This window comes from Heterocephalus glaber, unplaced genomic scaffold (assembly GCF_053883595.1).
Source record: "Heterocephalus glaber isolate CG9 unplaced genomic scaffold, H.glaber_assembly_v1.0 deba00001673, whole genome shotgun sequence".
Lineage (NCBI taxonomy): Eukaryota > Metazoa > Chordata > Mammalia > Rodentia > Bathyergidae > Heterocephalus > Heterocephalus glaber.
The window spans coordinates 10916300-10935140 of record NW_028258410.1 but is presented as its reverse complement, the minus strand read 5'-3'; the positions used below and the strand labels follow the sequence as shown (position 1 = coordinate 10935140).

The window sequence follows — 18841 nt, the reverse complement described above, 5'->3', positions numbered from 1 at the left end:
AGGCGCAGGAAGAGAAGAGGGAGGCTGAAGGAAAGGCAGTGGAAAGGAGGGATGCCAAGCCAGGGTCTTGGGGGATAAGTAGGAGTTCGCCTGAGCACACTTGTGTGCTGGGCAGACAGCCAAACTGTAGAAGCGCCGCGACGTCAGCCGGGCTTGGAAAGCCGCCTTGGGCCTCCCCGCGCTGGCTGCGGAACCACTTCATCTCGGAGCCCGCGTTTCTGCCTTTAGGAAGCAGAGGGCCGCGGTAGCGTTCGCCTGAAAGAGCGGATGGGAGGAAGGGGAGGAGGACAGGAGCACGGGCCCCAGCTCCCGCTGCCTCGGCCGGCGCGGCGTCCCCCCCTCCTGGGGTGAGGGGGTGAGCCCAGGGGCGCCCGCGCCAGGTCCGGCAGCGCGGAGGTCCCGGCGGTCCGGCCGGGTCGGAGCGGCGTCTGCAGAGGCCAAGGTCACCGCCACCCCGCCCTCCCGCCGGCCGAGGGGCGGCCCGTGGTGGCCCCGCCCCCGCGATGGCCCCGCCCCGCCCCGCTCTGGCCGCGCGAGCCCAGGCTCCGCGCGACTCCGCGCGGCTCCGTGGCCCGGGCGGACGCAGCCCCGGTGCCCGCCACCTCCGCCATGCGCGGCCGGGGCGGGGGGCGCGCCCGCTGGCCAGCGCCGCTGCGCTCGCTGCTGCGAGCCTTCGGGGCCCGGGACCCCGCCGCCGCCTCCCGAGGCTCGGCGCAAGGTAAGTGCGCCGCGGGGAGGCCCGGATCCCGGCCGGACGCGGGCCGGGCTGGGGGCGCCGCTGTGCCGGAGCCCGCGCCCGCGCCCGCGCTCGCCCTGCGCTCCGGGACTCATTCTCTGGCTTTCTCCTGCGGCAGAGTCGCGCGATCTGTCCTGGATCAAGGGCAGGGCGCGCAGTGCTCAGAAGAGGGGCTTTGGGGTCGGCAGCTCCGGTTTGGGCTCTGCTGGCCACAGGACCCGGTGCCACGGCCGTTGCGCTCACTGTGCCTCAGTTTCCGCATCCAACAAATGGGGACGGCTATGGGGCACAGCCGGGACCCGGAGCAGGGAAAGGAGGCCGACTTCACCGCCCAGGGACGGTTTGGCACTCGAGGGCTGATCTTCCCGGGAAGACGGGGCCGGGTGTGGAGGGCGGACAGTCGGCTCTGGCCCTCCTCCAGCCTGGGTGGAAGAGGTGGGCGCAGAGGAGCCTCCCCAGGAAACCGGAAAGTGGTGAGAGCCCCACCTGTGCAGGACAGGTGCGGAGGGGAGCGCGCCACGGGCTCGCGGGACCAGGGCGGGAGAGCCACGCCCGTACTCGGAGGGGTGGCACTGGGCAGCAGGTGCTGGGGCCGCGGGGCGGGGGTCAGGCCGCTGTCTCCTGCCCGGAGCCCTGGGGTCCCACCCCGCGATCAGAATCTCCCGCACCTGTGCTTTTTAACCAGTGCCCCACGGATGGATTTGGGATCAGGCCAGCCAGGAAGCTGGCTCACACCCATCTGGGGTTCTTCCCGTGCTCTCAGTGGGAAGCAGTTCTGCCCCGCTTTCTGGTTGTCACGCCTGGTGGGGGTTCCCCAGCATCCAGTGGGTGGAATCCAGATTCTGCTGAACACCCTGCTGCGCCCAGACCTGGACTCACAGGTGGAGAGGGAGAGGGTGGGCGGCTGTCCACAGCCTGCTGTGCCCTGTGCCCTGTGGTGCCTGCTTGCACATGTCAGTGCAGCAAGTGAGCTGCCCGTCCCACAACACACAGGGAGAATGAGCGCCTACTGTGTGCCAGCCGCCCGGGAGCTGAGCTAGGTGGCAACAGAGGGAGGTGCAATCCCTCTGGAAGGCGTGCTCCCTCCTCCCCCAGCCTGCACCCCTAGGAGTTCATGGGGCGGGGTCCCCCTCCTCAGCAACACTGGGGTGCTGAGTGGGTGTGAGGCACGTCTCAGCTGGACTCCGGCAGGCACGCTCCCACCTCCCGCGTGAGGGCTACCTGCTTGGTTATGCAGCGCCCCACCTGCCCACGTGCTCCTTCCATCGGTCAGCGTTTTTAAATAGCTCTGTGGCCACTGTGGAGGCTCAGATGGGTGGCAGGGCTCAGTCACTGCTGACCCACTTTTGCCAAGGCGAGAGCGGCCGCATAGTCAGTGGGTCAGCCAATGACGTCCACCACTGGGAGCGAGAGTCCCCTGCTGGGAAGCTACAGAGTGGAAGGGGGACTCGGGAACTTTTATTCCAGTGGGGGCACAAAGAGAACAGACATGAGAGGGACAAATCCAAATGAATGTAATGTCAACACAGAAAACACTGGGAAGAAAAGGAGGGTCCAGAGGGAGGGATTGAGGAGGGGCTGCTTTAGCTAGGAAGGGCCTTTGAAGAGGGGGGATCTGGCTTTAGACCTGAATGGGAAGAAGTGGGGAGCTATGGGAAGTCAGCAGAGATCATCTTGAGGGCTTCAGCTTGGTTCGACCAGGGCCAGAACAGGCTGAGATCCGAGCTGGGGGAGTGGAGGAGCTGTGAGTGGGCTGTGGGGTGGTGGGGCTCTGGTCCCCCTGCAGCCACTGGGGTGGTCTCTGTGCAGGTGGAGGCCGCTGGCCAGTGTCAGGCCAAGGACAGAAACCCCTGTGGCTGCCCGGTGGCACAGGCTCTTGGGCGTCTGGAGCTCAGAGGACGGAGGGAGACTTCAAGGTGGGGACTTCGGGGGCCCCCTGCCTGGCTGCCCCATCCAGGGCTCCTGTGGGGGCCTGGGCCTGGGCTGTGGGAGGCTGGGGTGGAAGTGGAGGTCTGCAGAGGCCTGCCAGCGTCCCAGGGGCCGTGCAAGTGTGAAGAGGCCACATGGGTGGGCAGAGGCCGAGTGAGTCGGAGCTGAGGACAGTGCGCAGTCTGGAGGGTTGGAGCCAGGCCCCCGGGCTGGGCCTGGCGCATAGCCGGGGCGGGTCTGAGATCAGGGTGCACCTCAGTTTCTGGGGTCCAGTGTTGCATCAGAAGGGACCTGAGCCCAATACCAGGTTTGGCTTTGGAGCAAGGGGCCAGGAACACAGAGGCAGCCAGGCCAGGCTGCGAGGGTGCAGCTCTGAGCAGGCCAACAGCCAGAGCTCGAGAAGGTCCTCTTGACCGCTCTCCTTGGGAAGCAGGAGGATTTGTCCAGGAGGATTTGCCTTGATTTGTGTGCCTGCTTCCTGGAGTTGCTTCGGGGGTCTTGCTGTTCTGTGGTTAGAGCTGCTGAGCCCCCACTCCTTTTTCCAGACTTCTCAGGCTGATTAGGAAGTGCTGACTTGTCCTGGCCTATTTCTATACCAAATGAGTTTTTTAAAAAATGTTTTTTTTGAAGGGAAAGGTGTGATTGATGATATCGCGACCTGTCCCAGCTGATGTGCATTAACTGTTGTGGCTTTAGGGCTGCAGAAGGCAGTTTGAAATTTAATGCCTGGCATCCCCAGCTCTGCACAGCAAAGGGCTGGGCAAGGCAGTGACTCTGAAGACCCACATGGAGCCTGGGGCTGCACAATCCTTTTGAAATTTTAATGACAACCAGCTGGACTAGCAGGCTTTGCTGGGAGCGAGACTGAAGTAGGCTAGACCTGCTGAAGTGGAAGGGCCATTTGTCAGTTCGGGAAACTGAACGTCCGGAGCTCCAGCTAGCATCTCCCGGCCTGTCCCAGGCTCTGGTGGGCCCACACAGCTGGCCCATCAGCCAGTCACCGCAGCCAGGGAGTGGGGAGGGCTGGACAGCTGAGGCCTCAGCTCACAGGCGGGGTGGAGCCAGCATCCCCTGCATGGCCAGCCTGAGAGGCCCAGCAGGGAACAGTGTCAGCGGAAGGGGGAAGTGGGCTCCACACACCCCAACTCCAGTAGGTTTCCAGCTGGGCTGGAACCCCACACCTGTGCTCATCTGATCTGCAGAACCTGCCATGGGTCGAGGCCTCACCTGCAGGCCTCACGCTTCTCACCTGAGACCAGGTGTGTTGGAAGCAGAAGGCCCAGCCTGATGCCCCTCCGGAGGTGGGACCTGGCCCAAGGTCCCTCCTGGCTCCCTGCTGGGTGCTCAGGGCACACCTGGGACGGCTGGGCACCTCCTGCCACCCAGTGCCCTCGGGGTGGCTGTCACCTTCCCTATGCCCCTTTTCGTCTCCTGCATACAGATCTGTCACCCCACCCCCTGAAGGACGTCCGCTGGTGACTGTGACTGACAACTATATTGATGGCTCCATTTTTGCTTTAAAGAAAAAGTGATCCTCTGGCCTGCAGCTGGCACTAAGTATCTGTTGGATGAGTGGATTACGCCTTCTCCAGTTCAGTGGTAGGATTTTGGAGGGGAAGAGACACATACAGACAAATGCATCCACACACATATAATTACACTAGTGTGTCATGCACACTTTCTCCAGGTGAGAAAGAAAAACATCACAAATGAGTCTCACCCTCCTCTGACCCCTTCCCTCCCCGGTTCCCCCAGCAGCTGCTGATGGAGATCAGTCCCTCTTCCTTGTCCTGAGCGTGGGGTGGAGGTGGAAGGTGGGCAGTTGCTTCCTGTGTCATAAAGAGATGGCCTCAGATGGCACATCTTGTCCCGAAACCCATTGTTGCCCTCAGCAGTGACTTGGAGATTTATCTGGGTTAATAGATTCTGTCTGATTGCTGTGGAACATTCCCCGCGCTCCGCCTTTCTCCTTCGATGCCAGAGTGCTCCTCTGACTACTGTTCTCTGCACCACTGGGCACATCAGGAAGTGCGGCTTCAGGACCCAGGCTGAGCGCATTTCAAAGCTAAGGGATGGCACCCAGCCACTTCCCACAGCTGCCTAATGTCTGTGGGACTCCTCCCACCAGCCCTTGAGATGTTCAGATTCTAAAATTTTGCCAGTCTCCAAGAAGAGAAGTAGGATTTCATTGGTTTAATTTGTATTCCCTTGATTGCTTGAGTTTTTCTTATGTTAATCTGCCATTTGGATTCCACTTTCTGTGAGTTGCCTCTACCCTTATTCAAACCCATTCCCCTCTGGGGCTGTTAGTCTTTTACTAATTGGTTTTGTAAGAGCTGTTTCTGTGTTCTGGATGCGAATCCCCTGTCTGTGCAGGTATTTTGCTTTCTGTGGCTTGTTTTTTAACTTCCTTTGTAGTGTCTTTGGTTGATTAGCAGTTTTAGCTTCACGTGGTAAAATTTACTTTATGTCTTTCTACGTCTTCTTTAACAAATATTTTCTGCCTCCAGTTTAGAGTAAACGGCATCTCTCGGTTTACCCGGTACGGTTCTGTTTCAGCCCTGAGTCCTAAGAACCTCTCAGGCCAGGGCAGTTGGTCAGAAGTGTGTCCAACTGGGTTTCCTATTGATGCCTGCATAGATTAGTTCTTAGCACTTATTTTTCTTGTCCACTGTAACTTCCTCCTGTGAACGGAACGAGGGAACATCTGGCTGTTTAATAAATTCCTGAGTCGCATGTTTGGCCCAGAGAACTGCTCACAGTGGTGGGCAGGCACTCTTGGTCTGGTGTGAGCACAGGCAGGAGAGAGGGCTGGGGGGCCTGTGGCCTGCTCTCTCCCCTTCACGTGGGGTGGACCCCCTGTTTTCCAGCACAATCAAAGCAGGGCTGTGGCAAGCATTCATTTTCTGATTTGATGATGTTTATGGTTCCATTGCTAGATGGACATTTGGGTGTTTGTTCCTGAGAGCGGTAACTGGCCGCTTCTCCTGAGTCCTGGATGCTCTCAAGGCCAGGCCCAGCAGGGAGACCACCTCGTGCCCGAGGCGCTGCCCTGGCCCTGCCCACACTGGCTTCTTGAGGGCCACCCTCCACATTGGGGATTCCTGCCAAGGTTCGCACACCACGCACATCGGATTTGTCCTCACCAGCCCAGGGGCTGGCTGGCTGTGGATAGTGTCCAGGGGGCAGCAGGCCTGGCTACCTCCTGCTGGCTGCAGACCTGCCTGTGGCCCTGGCCATTTAGACACAGGTGACCCCATGGCCTGAGCGCCTGGGAAGATGCTGGTGTCGCTCATTTACCATCTTCGGGAGAGACGCGGCCTGTGTGATGCCCACGGGGCCCAGCATGGGCTCCAGCCTGACCTCCTAAGGTGTTTCGGTCCCTAGCATTTCCCAGGGCAGAGGCAGTGCTGCAAGTAGGTAGCCACGCCGATGCTGGGCGCAGCATTGTGTGACTGGGGCAGCAGGACGTGTGCTGCGGCTGCCCCAGGAAAAGGTGAGGTCAGCTGGAGAGAAGCTGGAGAAAGAACAGGGTTTTTATGTGAAGTCTCCTCTTCTCCTTAACATTATCAGCTCAATATGGGGAACACACAGCCTCGGTGATGTCCGTGCACGTGTGAGCACCTGAGTGTGTGTGTGCACACAGCTGTGTCACTCTCTCCATGCAGTTTGCTGGCCAGCACAGCCCCTGCTCTCCCGGGAGGCCCCGGACTCCCAGCCCCTCAGTCCTGGCCTGCACCCTGCTCGTGGGGTCCTCTGCAGGGCCTGGCTATGCGATCCTGAGCAGCGCTGCCCCACTCCGGGCCACCCTCTCCTAGGAGCTCACCCTGCTCCTACGCTCCGAGGCTTTGTCATGACCCCTGGTGGATTTCCTGGGCCCCTTGCGCAGTACCTTTGGTTCTTCCCTGCCACCCCAGCATCAGGTTCAGGAACTGCAAGGGGGAGCTGCGAGGGCGCCCTGCTTCTGTAGGTCGGCCAGCAGCGGTGTGGTCAGGTCTGAGGCAGTCAGGCTGGGTGTGAGTGCCTGTCCACCAAGGCACAGTGAGGGCTTCCAGGCCAGGAACCAACCAAGGCTGCAGCCAGGGCGGAGACGGGGTGTGGTATGCCACTTGGCATCCTTCCTGTGAGTCGGAGGCTCTGCTGTCTTCACCTGAGCTGTACCATTCTGGGCCCAAGTCTCCAGGTCAGGCAGAGGGTTGGGGCAGAAGCTGCAAGCACAGAAGCAGTTGCGGCCCCTTCTTCCCACCTCAGAGCCACAGAAGTCTGACTTTTCGATGCATGCTGAAGACTGAGTAGCTGCTCTCTGGGTCTTCTGATTATCTCATGGCTTTGTGGGATACATTAGGAGATTGCATTCTTGTTCAGAAATGTCTACCGTGTGGAAAGAGAGCGCATGCTCACACCTCTACAGCTGGGCCCGGCGAGGTGCCCAGAGCCAGCCAATACGAGGCGCTCGGGGGGGGGGGCGTGCCCTGCTCCGGCACAGGGTGGCTGTGGCCCAAGACCTGGCGTGCTCCAGAGAGGAGCAGTCCTGCAGCCTGAGTCTGGCTGGAGACTGATCAAATCAGCTCTGAGTGGGAGAGGAACTCACAGTCTTGTCAGCCTCGAAGGCTTCTGGGGTGTTTGTCACCATGCAAAACTAGCCCAGGCTGGCTGCTAGTAGTATCCCCCGCTGACGCCCCAGACCTCCATGAGTAACCAGTGGGGCGTGGGGAGCACTTACTTCCTTGGGGTCTTTGGGTCTCAGCCTTCGTGGCACCCCTGGGGGTCCTGTCTGCCGAGGCGCTGTGCAGGCAAAGCAGCCCTCCACAGAGAGCTCCGCAGCTAACTGCCTCCCCATTCAAGGCCCGCCTGCCTCCAAGAAAGGTCACGTTCTGAGTTATGGGGACCCGGGCTTCCACGAATGCGTTTTGGGGTGACTATTTCCGCTGTAAGAGCTGGGAGCTCACTGAGGCTCCTGACAGTGCTGCTGGGGCCCTGACAGGGGGCGTCCTGGGAGAAACAGACCCAGGTTCTGTTACTGTTTTCCACCTGGACTTGGAAGTCACCATCTTACTTCAGCCGTGGAATCAGCCCGCCCTGATTTGGGGATCGGTTACTGTCCATGGGAGGGTGGCAGTTACCTGGCGAGACGAGCATGCGCCACAAGAGATGAAATGTGGCCGTGTTGGGAAAATACCATCTTGTCATGTCTCATCCCTGGGACAGAATACCCAGCACCTGCCACCTCAGGGAGGGGAGGGTCGTTCCGCTGCTTTCGGTCCGTGGTCAGCCGGCTCCAGGGGAAAGGGCACAAGGGAGTGTTTGGGTGGAGCGAAGCTGCTCACAACCTGACAGCCGGGAAGTAGAGAAGGAGGAGCCCGGAGGGAGATGCACCCTCCCCGGCCACGCCCCCAGTGCCACCTCTTCTGACCAGACCCGCCTCCTAACGGCAGTGCCTTCAAACTCTGAGGGGTACCGCACCCCAGAGCCAGTCATCTCTCCGAGACCCCCCTCTGGACCCACAGGCTTTTGTGGGACGTTCCGGATTTAACCCAGAGCACCACGTGTCTAAGTCGTCTATCCCCTCGCTGCCCCGTCCCACATCAGCCCCCGAGTTCAGCAAGCAGGTCTGAGGCTCTGCTCCTAACGTCGTCGCAGGCCAGGGTGCCCCTTAGCTGGCATCTGACGTCCTGGGTTTCACAGGGTTCCTGCTGCTCCCTCCTGGGGGCCTCCTGCCCCTACTCTGGCCACAGACCAGAGGGTTTCTGCAGGGCACTGCTCTCCGCCAGAGCATGGCATTGGGTGTGCCACGCAGAGGTGGCTCGCCGTCCCTGAAAGACCTGGGTGCTGAAGCTCTAACCAGCTCCTGGCAGGCAGCTCCGGTTCACACCGGCCGCTGGTGGTCACAGCTCTTCGCCGGAGGGCGGGGGGAAGCACCTCCAGTGTGATCCACCGCGTGGCCTCCTCCTGGCTCGGGGCTCCGGGGCTCGGCCCCCACTCCCTTCCCTTGGCTGGTTGCGCATCGCAGCCAGAAGCGCGGCTGCCTCTGAGTCCTGTGGGAACCCCAGAGTCGAGGGCGGCTGTGGCCCGGCACAGTGGTCATCCTGCTCGCTCTTGTGAACGGCCTGTCCTCTCACCAAGGGCCTGGTGGAGCAGCGACTTGCTCGCTCACTTTTCTTTTCTCTGCAGTTTGTTGTGCTTTATTTAGTTTCAGCTTTCGTTTTCATTGGTGCGTGTTTGCACTACGTGGTGACTACATTCCTCCTGCAGAGCTGGCTGTCGTGTTTCCCTACGAATTCTGGGTCTGGGTCGGGACCAAGAGCTGCGGCAGCTGGGTTTGGGGAGGGAAGGGGAGGAGGTGCAGGGGTGGTCCCCTCTTTCCCACCCCTAAGAGGCCAGTGCTGGCCGCCTTCGCAGCCCCTGGAGCAGCAGTGTTACCTGAGCAGTCCCCGCCTCGCCTCCGTGACGTGACTAAGGGTCCTTAACCACCCCAACCCTCCTAACTCAGTAATGAGGGCGCTGGTACATTTGAGGCTGCTGCATATTTCCATTTGTTTTTATTTTAATGGCTCGGCTGTCTGTGCTTTTCCCTATAATTCGCAGGAAGTCATGATAAATTAGCTCCAATTTTCTACCACTTGGCTAAACATTAGGGTAATAAAAATTGAGAGGATAACCCCTTATTTAGGGACTAACATGGTCTCTGCCTTGGAGTATGGAGGTCCAGGTGAACGTGCATGTGAGTCCCCAGGGGCAGGGCTGGGGAAGAGCCTGTAGGGGTCAGTGGTGACGCCACCGCCAGCGCCAGCTGAGGGCCCACGCTGTCCTCTCCCCTGCCCGCTCACCTGCACCTCTCCGGGGAGGGGAGCCTCACCCTGGCGTGAGCCCAGTGACGGGATGTGGAAAACTGAGGTTTCAAGGGCTTGGGCAACTTGCACAAGGTCACAGGTAGGGAGCTGACTTTGAACCTGGGCAGATTCTGGATTCCTAGCCATCTTACTGTCCCGCCTCTCATAAATCACAATCGCTGTTCTCTGCCTTCTGTTCTGAGAAGTGTCTGACAGCAGCCCGTTGTGAGGTCTCCTTGGTGCCTAATTCAGGGGGCCTTGAAAGATGCCCCAGTTCTGGCTGTTCCTTGGAGCCTGCCCTGAAAGCAAGCAGGCTGGTGGCAGAAAGGAGCCCCACCCAGGAACAGATGGGAGCCATGCCCTTGGGGGATGCCAGGGTGGCTCTCTCCTGTTTTCCTCCGAGCCTCGGTGGACACTGGGCATGAACTTGGCCTTCTCCTCAGCACCCTCAAAGCTGGGCAGCAGGAGTGGGTGTGGAGAAGTAGGAAGACTGTGGCAGATAGACTAATGGCAACTTGGAGCACCCAGCTGAGGTGAAGCAGGTGGGCAGGTGTGGAAGGCTTACCTGAGGACTGTTGCCAATGGCATAAAAGGAGGACTGGAGGGGAAGATCCGGGGCTGTTGATTGTCTAGAAGCTTGGGCAGCTGGTTTTCCTGATGCGAACGTGGCTGCTCTCATCTGAGGAGCTCGGGGCCTCGCTGTAGCTGGGAATGGCTGTTGTTCTCGTCAGGGGAGCCCTGATATTCACTTCATGTGGCTCCAGTGCGGATCCCTCAGCCTGGTGGGGCAGACCCTTCACCCTGCCAGCGAAGGTTGTCTGGCTTCCGCCGCTGGCCTCTGGGCCTTCCTGGTGCAGATCCTCGATACGGACAAGCCTGAGACATTGCTGTGGGCTTCAGGCCTCTGGCTGGACTCCTGGAGGATATTGCCTTGGACTCTGGGGCTTCAGCTGGACTTGTGGGGGACACTGCTGTGGGATCCAGGCCCTTGGCTGGATCCTTTGCTCCTCTGCATATGACTTTTTGGGTGACTATTACAAAATATTTCTATAAATTATGTGTCCTGTATTAAATCTTTTCCCTTGCAAACCCTGACTACAGCAAGGACCTTCGGGTCAGGCAGTGTGGGCCATGCAGAGCGTGCTCTGGTTTGCTTGTGATCTTCTCCCGTCTGAGCCTTACTTTCCCCATCTGGAGAGCGGGCAGGAAGCGTAGGCCAGAGGAGGGTGCATAGCCTTCCATTGCTGCAGAACACGACTGTGAACTCGGCTGCCTGGAGCAAGAGCCACTGACATCACACACTGTCCCCAGTCCAGGGGCTCAGCTGGTCCCGCCCCGCCTGGGGCTCCTGGAGGGACTCGTGCAGGGAATCGCCGCCTGCCCCCGTCGTGGTGTCCGGAGGCCTCTCCTGTGTCGGTAGGATTGAGGTCCCAGTTTCCCCACAGGCTGATGGCTGGGTCCCACTCAGCTGGGCTCCGGAGGCTGCTGCAGCCCCTGCTGTCCCTGCCTTCAGGGCTGGTCCTTCTTATACTTTGAATCCCCCCCATCTCTGCCCCTCCTCCTTCCCCTCTGCCTTCTGAGGGCTCCTGTGATGGCACCGAGCTCAGTGGATAATCTGATAATCTCCCTGTCTTAATGTCACATGGTATCAGCCTAATTTCTTTCGAGGAGGTTGTCCCAGCTGTGCCTAGATTAGTGTTGACCTGGAAGCCCGGGGAAACGGGGCGGGGGGGGCTTTGGAATTCTGCCTTCCATACTGTGGGAAAGTGGATTACAGCCCTAATTCCTACCCCCAGGAACCCTGACACTAAAACATATGCCTCTGACTTGCAGAGCACATAAACCAGTGGGTGATTATCTGAATTGTGTAGTAATTGTGCATAGGATTTTCCCTTTTATTACAGCTGTAGCTGTGGGGTGCCTGTGAAGGAAGAGCGGGATGAATATAGTTCCGGTGGACGGATCTGTTTCTCCCAGTGCTGTGTCGTCCCACCCTCCCCGCCCCATCTAGGTCCAGGCTGCCCCGTCCTCTCCTCTCTGTCTCCTCATCTTCTGGGCACCTCTTTGCCCCCCTCCAGCCCCGGTGACCTTTGGAGAGAGAACGGACATCCACTGTCACTTCCTGGCTGCAGTCTCTCCTGGGTTTGTCATTCCTCAGAGATGAAACTGCTTTCCCTGGGAAGGTTTAGGAGGTGCTTTGACCTCTAGGCCCATCCACCCTCCCCCGTGACCCACCCCAGCACTTCCTGTCTGCCCTTTCTTAGCTGCTGTCACCGCCCAGTGCTCTCCAGGTCTCCTGCTTCTGTCAGGATGCTCCGAACCCCGCCCCTCCACGCTGGGTGCATCCATGAGTACTCTGAATAAGTGGACAAACGAATCAACAAGGTAGTGAATTGAGCTATAAAACCTAAGGCAGGACATTCCTTAGGCCCAGGACACCTGTGGCAGTGGGTCCCCTTGCCTTTCCCGATGAAGGAGTTGCTTCTCTTGGCTGTGCATTTGGAGATCCCGCGGGAGTACAGCCCACCCACTCTTATCTCCACGCATGCCCTCCCTGGTGCTTGCATCCCCCAGGGCTGTTCCCCCAAATCTTCAGGCTCCCTGGGTGCTGCAGTATGCACAGACTCCTCCCAAGTCGCAACTGGAAAGAAGCAGAAAGGCTGCCAACTCCGGAGCTGCACCATGAGATGCTAGGAACGATCCCAGTCACATCCCCATCCGCTAGGCTGCTGGGGCAGTTTCTGAACACAGTGAGTCCCGTTCCCCTGTGGGCCAGGAATCCCTTGCTCACTTCCTAGTTCTGTACACTGAATGGAGGCTGGACACTGCCTGCCCAGTTGCTCTGCCCAAGTGCAAAGCCCAGAGGATGCCCAGGGTCGGGGGCACGTGAGTGTTAGGGTGAGAGCAGAGCCCGTGTGAGGACTCGGGGTGGCCACTGTATGTGGGTCGTTCCAAGTTGATTCCTGGAATTTTCATCTTCATGGCTATAGAACTGATGATCTATTTTTAAAGCACCACCTATAAACCTAGTGGTATGGATTTTCTGTAATTTATTGATCCACTTGACGCTGTGTTTGAATGCTATTCTGTAAAATACTTAGCCTGCCTTTTCCGTGATGGAGTGTGGCGACATAAATCTGTGTAGTGCTAAGCCAATAAGTGCGGCTCTGTCGCCTCTGTAGTATATAAATCCAGTAAACGTATTAAAACGTGCACACTGAATCGGGGGAAGGAGAGAGTGTTTGGATGACAAAGGTATTATTTAAACATGAATTATCCTCTTAAAAGTTACCTGTGGTAAAATGCACACTGTAAGCTCACGTCTGGATGAATTTCCACAGAGTGTCTCAGTTACTTTTCTCAAAATACCCCACACCCAAAGGTAAAGAAGGGAAAGTTATCTGGCTCACAGTTCGTGGAGACTTAGTCCATAGTCAGCTGGCTCCAAGGCAGGGTGGATGGCAGACATCTCCGAGGAGAAACAGAATGTGGCACTCACAGGTAGCAAAGCAACAAGGGACCTTAGCAGCCTTTCCCGGCCCTTTTCATCTTATGCAGACCACTTGGGGCGGGCAGCACTCACACCCCTAATCCTGGTGCGCTGCATCTAGCACTGCACCAGGAATCAGTCCCACTCTAGACCCAGCCACCTCTGAGAAGGCCCCACCTAAGAGCACGTGAGGCTTCCGGGGGACAGCTAGACACAGCCGTACACAGAGTGAAGGTACCTCTGTCGGGGACGTGATCGGGGTCCTCCTGCCCTCAGGCTGTCCTCAGCTCTGTCCTGGCCGTGTTGTGGGTCCTGTCCCCAGGTCACCCACCACGCCCCACAGGGCTCTCTGCTCATTTCCCCCAGCTGCCGACTCCCGGCCCGTCTCCTCTTGCTGGAGATTTTCTGGTATGGATGGGGACCTGGAGGCCAAGGAGACTGAAGTGACTCCTTCCTTCTGCTGTGGCCAAGGTGGGCCTGGAGCAGGTCCCCGGCCTGTCACGGGGTCAGGCCCAGGGCTGCCTGTCGGGCCACATCCCCTCCCTGTCCATAGGTGCTGCCTGCTTTGCTCTCCTGCAGATGCAGCCTGCTCTCCCTGAACCCCCGCGCCTGTGTTGGGGCCCTGGCCGTTGTGTGGGTCCCACTGTGTGGGCATGTGCTGGGATTCAGCCGCTTTCACCTGCTCACGCTCATTGTTAAAAACTTCAGAGACTGTGGCCTTGGAAAGGCCAAGCTGCTGTGTGCACCTGTGGACACCACACTCAATGTGTGTGGCCAGCAGTCCTGCTTGCCCCTCAAAGGGGCAGGAGGTGGTAGCATTTGTAGCTTTTTATTTCCAGTACTGGGGACAGAACTCAGGCCTTTTGCACAGAACTTCGCCCCCCACCTTTTAAAAATTTATCTTGATAATGGGTCACAGGCTGGGTCAAACTTGCAATCCTCTGGCCTCAGCCTTGCAGAGGGCTGAGATTACAGGCGTGTGCCACCATGCCTGGCTATGTTGGCCGCTTTTTGTTCACAGATTTGTGCTCCCTGGCATGTGGCAGGTCCTCAGCGGCACTGCCACAGGCAGGAGGAAATGGCTGTCCCCTCCCCAGAAGCCCCCTGACTCACCCCAGTCCCACCAGGACACCCTACCAGCTCCCTGAATCTTTGCACCCGTGGCGTTGGACACACCTTGGTTCTTCACACTCCTGTGCCCTAAGGCAAGCTGAGCAGGGCCTGGTGCAGTCAGCGTTCCACGCATTTGTTGAATGAGTAACTGTGTTTAGAGCCAGGGCTGCTGGTGGGTGTTAGTGAGGTGGGGAGGCCCCAGGGATAGGCGGGCACCTGGGATGCGGCTCTGCTGTTCCTGTCCCCTTAGACATGGCACCATTAGGAAGTCAGGAGCTCTTGCTGGGCCTCAGCTCCACCCTGTGTACAAGAAAGATAATGATTCCTAACTCAGCACTGTTATCGAGGCACCAAAGTCCTCGGTAAACTGTAGGGCTCTGCAAAATCCGGCCGCCGCCTCCTCCTCCTCCGCTTCCTCATCAGATCAGGGGCTCGCAGGGCACTGAGCCATGCAGGCTGATGCCGAGTCCGCTGAGGAAGGCAGGTGCGCTGGAAGCCCCGAGTCTGGAGCTCAGGTCTTGGACAGGACGGCGAGGTGCCTGGGCTCCGCAGGTCCGAGGCCTGGGACAGGCACCGGAGCACTTCGCGGCTCCTGTTCTCAGCCGCCCTGTTTGGTGAGTAGCAGCCTCGGGAGCGTTAGGGTCATAAGATCTGAGACGCTGTCTGCTCCCCGTGGAGGAGCTGGGTGTCCGGTGGGTGAGGCCCCGCTCACAGCGCCGCCTCGGCGTCTGTGCCTTTCGCGTCTGCCTCCTCCCTCCGGGTGGCACCGTGGGAGCCTTGGGCGTCGGCTGCTCCAGACCCAGGAGACGCTCGGGGCAGGAGGCAGGAGCTAGCCCGGTCCAGGTGCGTGTCCGCCAGGGACACTGCACCTCTCTTCAGCTGTCTTTGCAGGGCCCCGAAGGCTGCCCGCCTCCCTTTCCTGCATAGGAGCGGCCTGAGTAGAAGACAAGGTCGCCGGAGAGCCACAGCTTCGGGGTGACAGGCACAGAGAGGTGCATGGCGAATGCACAGGGACGCTGGGGCCGATTCCGTGTTTCCAGTGGGATCCCTGCCCCGGCCCTGCTGCTCAGCGCAGTCTTCTGTCTTCCGCCACTGCCCGGCTAGACGTCCCCTCCGTTAGCCGGCTGTGCTGGGGCACCCGAGGGACGCACACAGGGCAGGGGGTCTGCTCCCAAGCACGCTAGCGTGTGGAGGGCTTCCCGGCCTGCGCCTCGCTGGAGCCCCGACCCCCAGGTGGGTCTCTCCCCGCAGGCACCACCAGGCTGGGAGGGTGCGTGGCCAGCAGAGGCCACTCTGGGAGCCCCAGCGTGCCCCGCACCTCGCCCCTCGGCTGCGGATGCTCTTCTCGCCCCCAGGGTCGGCTCCATCGCGGACACTTTGAGTGCAGTTTCCGTCTTCTGCCGGCAGAGGGCGCGGCCGCCCGCCCGGAGGCAGAGACTCGGCTCCCACCCAGCCTCTCCCGCTCTGGTTCCCTCAGAGTCCAGGCGGAGAACCTCTGAAGTTTGCTGGCTCAGAGACTTTCATACAGGAAGGGTGCAGAGGAATCGCTGGGCCCTGGGGGAGAAAGCACGCTGCCGAGGCCTTCGGCAAGGTGACCACGGGTCCCGCGGAGCAGGGCCGGTCGCTGCGGGCCGCGGCTCTGCGCTTGAACGAACCGGAAGTTGAGCCGGAAGTTGAGCCGGAAGTTGACCCGGAGGTCTCCGGCCCAGACCCGTCCTGCGGCGGCTGCCGGGGCTCAGCGCTCCGGGCCTGGAGGGAGAAGGGCCCTGGCGAGAGCGCTGCAGGCGGACACCGCGTCCCAGCCGGGCCGGGCCGTGCGGGGCTGCAGGGCACCAGTGTGCCGGGCGAGCGGGGTTCTCCGCCAGCCCCGGTCCCGCTCTGGCCCCGCTCGTCCCGGGTGGGGAATCAGGCCCGGGATCCACTCTCACCCCACAGCCCGTCCATCGCAAGCCTGGGACGCTGCCGCAGCGTCCTCCTGTCTCTGCCTCCCCAGCCCGCCCAGGCCACTGCCCTGCACACCTGAAAGGGTGCTGGCCCCCAACCCGCCTCCCCGCTTCCATCTGGCTCCACGGCCCCTCCCAGAGCCTCCGGAGCTCCTCAGCACCCCGGGACCAAAGCCTCATCCGGGGACCCCAGCGCGCTGCTCGTCGGGTCCTGCCCCTCTGTGGCCACAGCTCCTGCGGGCCTCTCGGCAGGGGCGGCAGAGCTGCTGGCTGCCCACTTCCCGGCTTTGCCCACGCCCTCCCCTGGCCTGAGGGAGCGCTGTTCTTCCGTACTTCTCTGCTCGGTTCCCACTCGCCTCCCATTTCCAGAATGGCTTTCCCCTCGCAGGTGAGGCGGCCTGTGTTCTGAGCCCATTTGGAATCGATCAATCGATCCATCGCCGATTAGTGAATTCTGTCTTCTCTGCCAGAGTCAGCTCCGCCAGCGAAGCCCAGTCCTCTTCTGTGGCCGGTGCTGTTCCCTGTAAACCCCCTCACAGCAGACGTGATTAAGTACATGTGGCACAAAATAGAGGCTCAGGAAGCGACTGGTGGAAGGGTGGATGTGTCTGAACCTGTACTTTGTGTGAGAATAAAAGTCAACTTTGGAGGCAAGTGTGGGTGGGACTGCTCCTTCCGCTGCTCCTTTCCCCCCACTCCCCGCGTATGCGTGCTTGAGCGTGTGCTTGTGGTCCGGAAGCCCAGTGTCACCTTCGCAGTGACACCCTCCCTGGCTTCCCCAGGATTAGGACTTTCCCTTTGGGCACATTGTGTTTCCTGAAAGACAGAAACGACACTGCCTGGCTCTTCGCGGTTCTTGAAGGCTGCCGTGGTGGGTCCACCAGGGCCGCCCTGACGCTGAACAGCTCTGGGCTTTCTGATGCGGGAGCCGCAGGGCAGGGCAGGAGCCCTCAGCCGCTCCGTGCGTCCGATTCCCGGCCTGTGGAGCCAGATGGGTTCAGGGCACTTATGCTCAGCACCCAGGCATCTACGGCTCTGAAACTCAGCCTGGGTCTCTTGGGCAGTTCTGTTAAAAAAGATTTATTGAAATAATTTCCATATCATAAAGCTTATCACCCATTTAAAGTATAAAAATCAGTGGTTATAGTCACAGAATTGTGAAGTGATCCCCGGTCTTGGTTTAGAATATTTCAAACATTTCTTGCACCTCCCCCAAAGAAACCTTTTCCCATTAGCAGTCGCCCCCGTCACCCTTCGCAGCCTCGAATCTGCAGGCACCCACGAGAGCCCCTTAGGGTTCTGTAGACTTTGTGGAGCATGGGGTCCTGGACTACATGACCCTTCCTCGTGCCAGTGGGCGGGTTGGGAAAGCTTGTAAAAGTTAGGCTTTTGTTATGGGCCACCTCAAAGCCAAAGAGTAATACAATGAAGAGTTGCCTCCCTGCCCAGCCTTCACAGATGGTAGCTTGCATATTACTATTTTGCATATGTAATATTATATATTCTGCATATGAAACATTATGTATGTTACATATATTTTGCATATATCATTACAGGTATAATTATGTGATATATACAATACACATAATCATAATAACTTTGCACGTGTGTGTATTTACACTTATACATACTATTTGGTATATTACTAAATATAATTACTAGTACATATATATTTCATAATAGAATTATTAGTGCATGTTGATGTTCTGGGGTGCTGGGGTTTGCTTTGGGAAGTTGCACACGCGCTTGACATATCTTGGTTATTTTCAGTCGCGTTATCCACTTCTTCACTTTCTTTCCTTTCCCATGAGCCCCATCCCTGTCTCCAAAAATCTGCTTCCTGGTTCTCGGTCATCTCTCCTTTATTGACTAATTAGTTAATTTATTATGTATTATTTAAGTTTCTCAAATATGAGAGAATATGAGATAATCAACTTTCCAAGCCAGGCTCACTTCACTTTACACAGTGGTTTCTAGGTCCCTCTTCCGTGCAAACGACAGGATTTCGTTCTTCTCTGTGGCTGAGTAATGCTCCGTGTGTGTGAGGCACATCTTCTTCACCTGTCCGTTTGGTGACAGACACCTGGGCTGCTTCCCCAGTTTTGCTGCTGGGCATTGCCCCTCCATTAGCATGGGTGCATGTGTATCAGAGCCAGCGTCTCTGGTTCTCTCAGGAGTGGCAGGCTAGATCAAGTGGCATTGCTGTATTTTGTATTCGAGGCATCTCCATGTGGGTTTCTGCAGTGCTTGTACTGGTTTACATTCCCACCAAGGGTTTGGGGGCTCCTTTTCTCTGGCAACCTTGCCAGCATTTATTGTGTTTTGCATTCTTTACGCTAACCATTCTGACTGGGCTGAGATGGGATCTTAACAGAGTTTTGATCTGCATTTCTCTGACAGCTTGAGATGTTGGACATTTTTTTCATATAATTTTTGGCCACTTGCATTTCTTTGGAGAAATGTCCACTCAGGTCATTTGCCCACTTTTTTTTATTGGGTTCTTTGCTTCGGGGGCTGTTTTTAAAGTTCTTTATTCTAGATAACAATCCTTTATCAGAAGTGTAGCTAGCAAAGATTCTCCTGTGTTTCCTTCACCACGGGGAAGCTTTGAAACGTGGTGTGGCCCCATTTGTTATTTCTTGGTACTATTATTTCCCATGCCATTGGAGTTCTGTTCAGGAAGTCTGTGGCTTCAACTGTTTCCCTATGTTATTTTCGAGCAGTTTTAATGTTTCTGGTTTTATATCTAGATCTTTGATTGATCCATTTTGATTTGGTTTCAGTACAAGGTGAAAAATAA

The 18841-nt window shown here is 58.2% G+C and overlaps 1 protein-coding gene and 1 long non-coding RNA gene across 2 annotated transcripts in view; both read left to right on the top strand.

Annotated features, from left to right (window-relative positions):
- Positions 1 to 565: 565 nt before the first annotated feature.
- Positions 566 to 18841, top strand: part of Phactr3 (phosphatase and actin regulator 3) — a 214529-nt gene continuing 196253 nt past the window's right edge. The window contains exon 1 of the mRNA XM_004840977.2: positions 566 to 718. Coding sequence (XP_004841034.1) covers positions 610 to 718 — 109 coding nt within the window. The 5' untranslated portion in view covers positions 566 to 609. The remainder of the gene's footprint in view (positions 719 to 18841) is intronic.
- Positions 836 to 16695, top strand: LOC147822159 (uncharacterized). Its single transcript, XR_015445958.1, has 2 exons — positions 836 to 15331; positions 15454 to 16695. It is a non-coding gene; the product is annotated as an uncharacterized LOC147822159 (long non-coding RNA).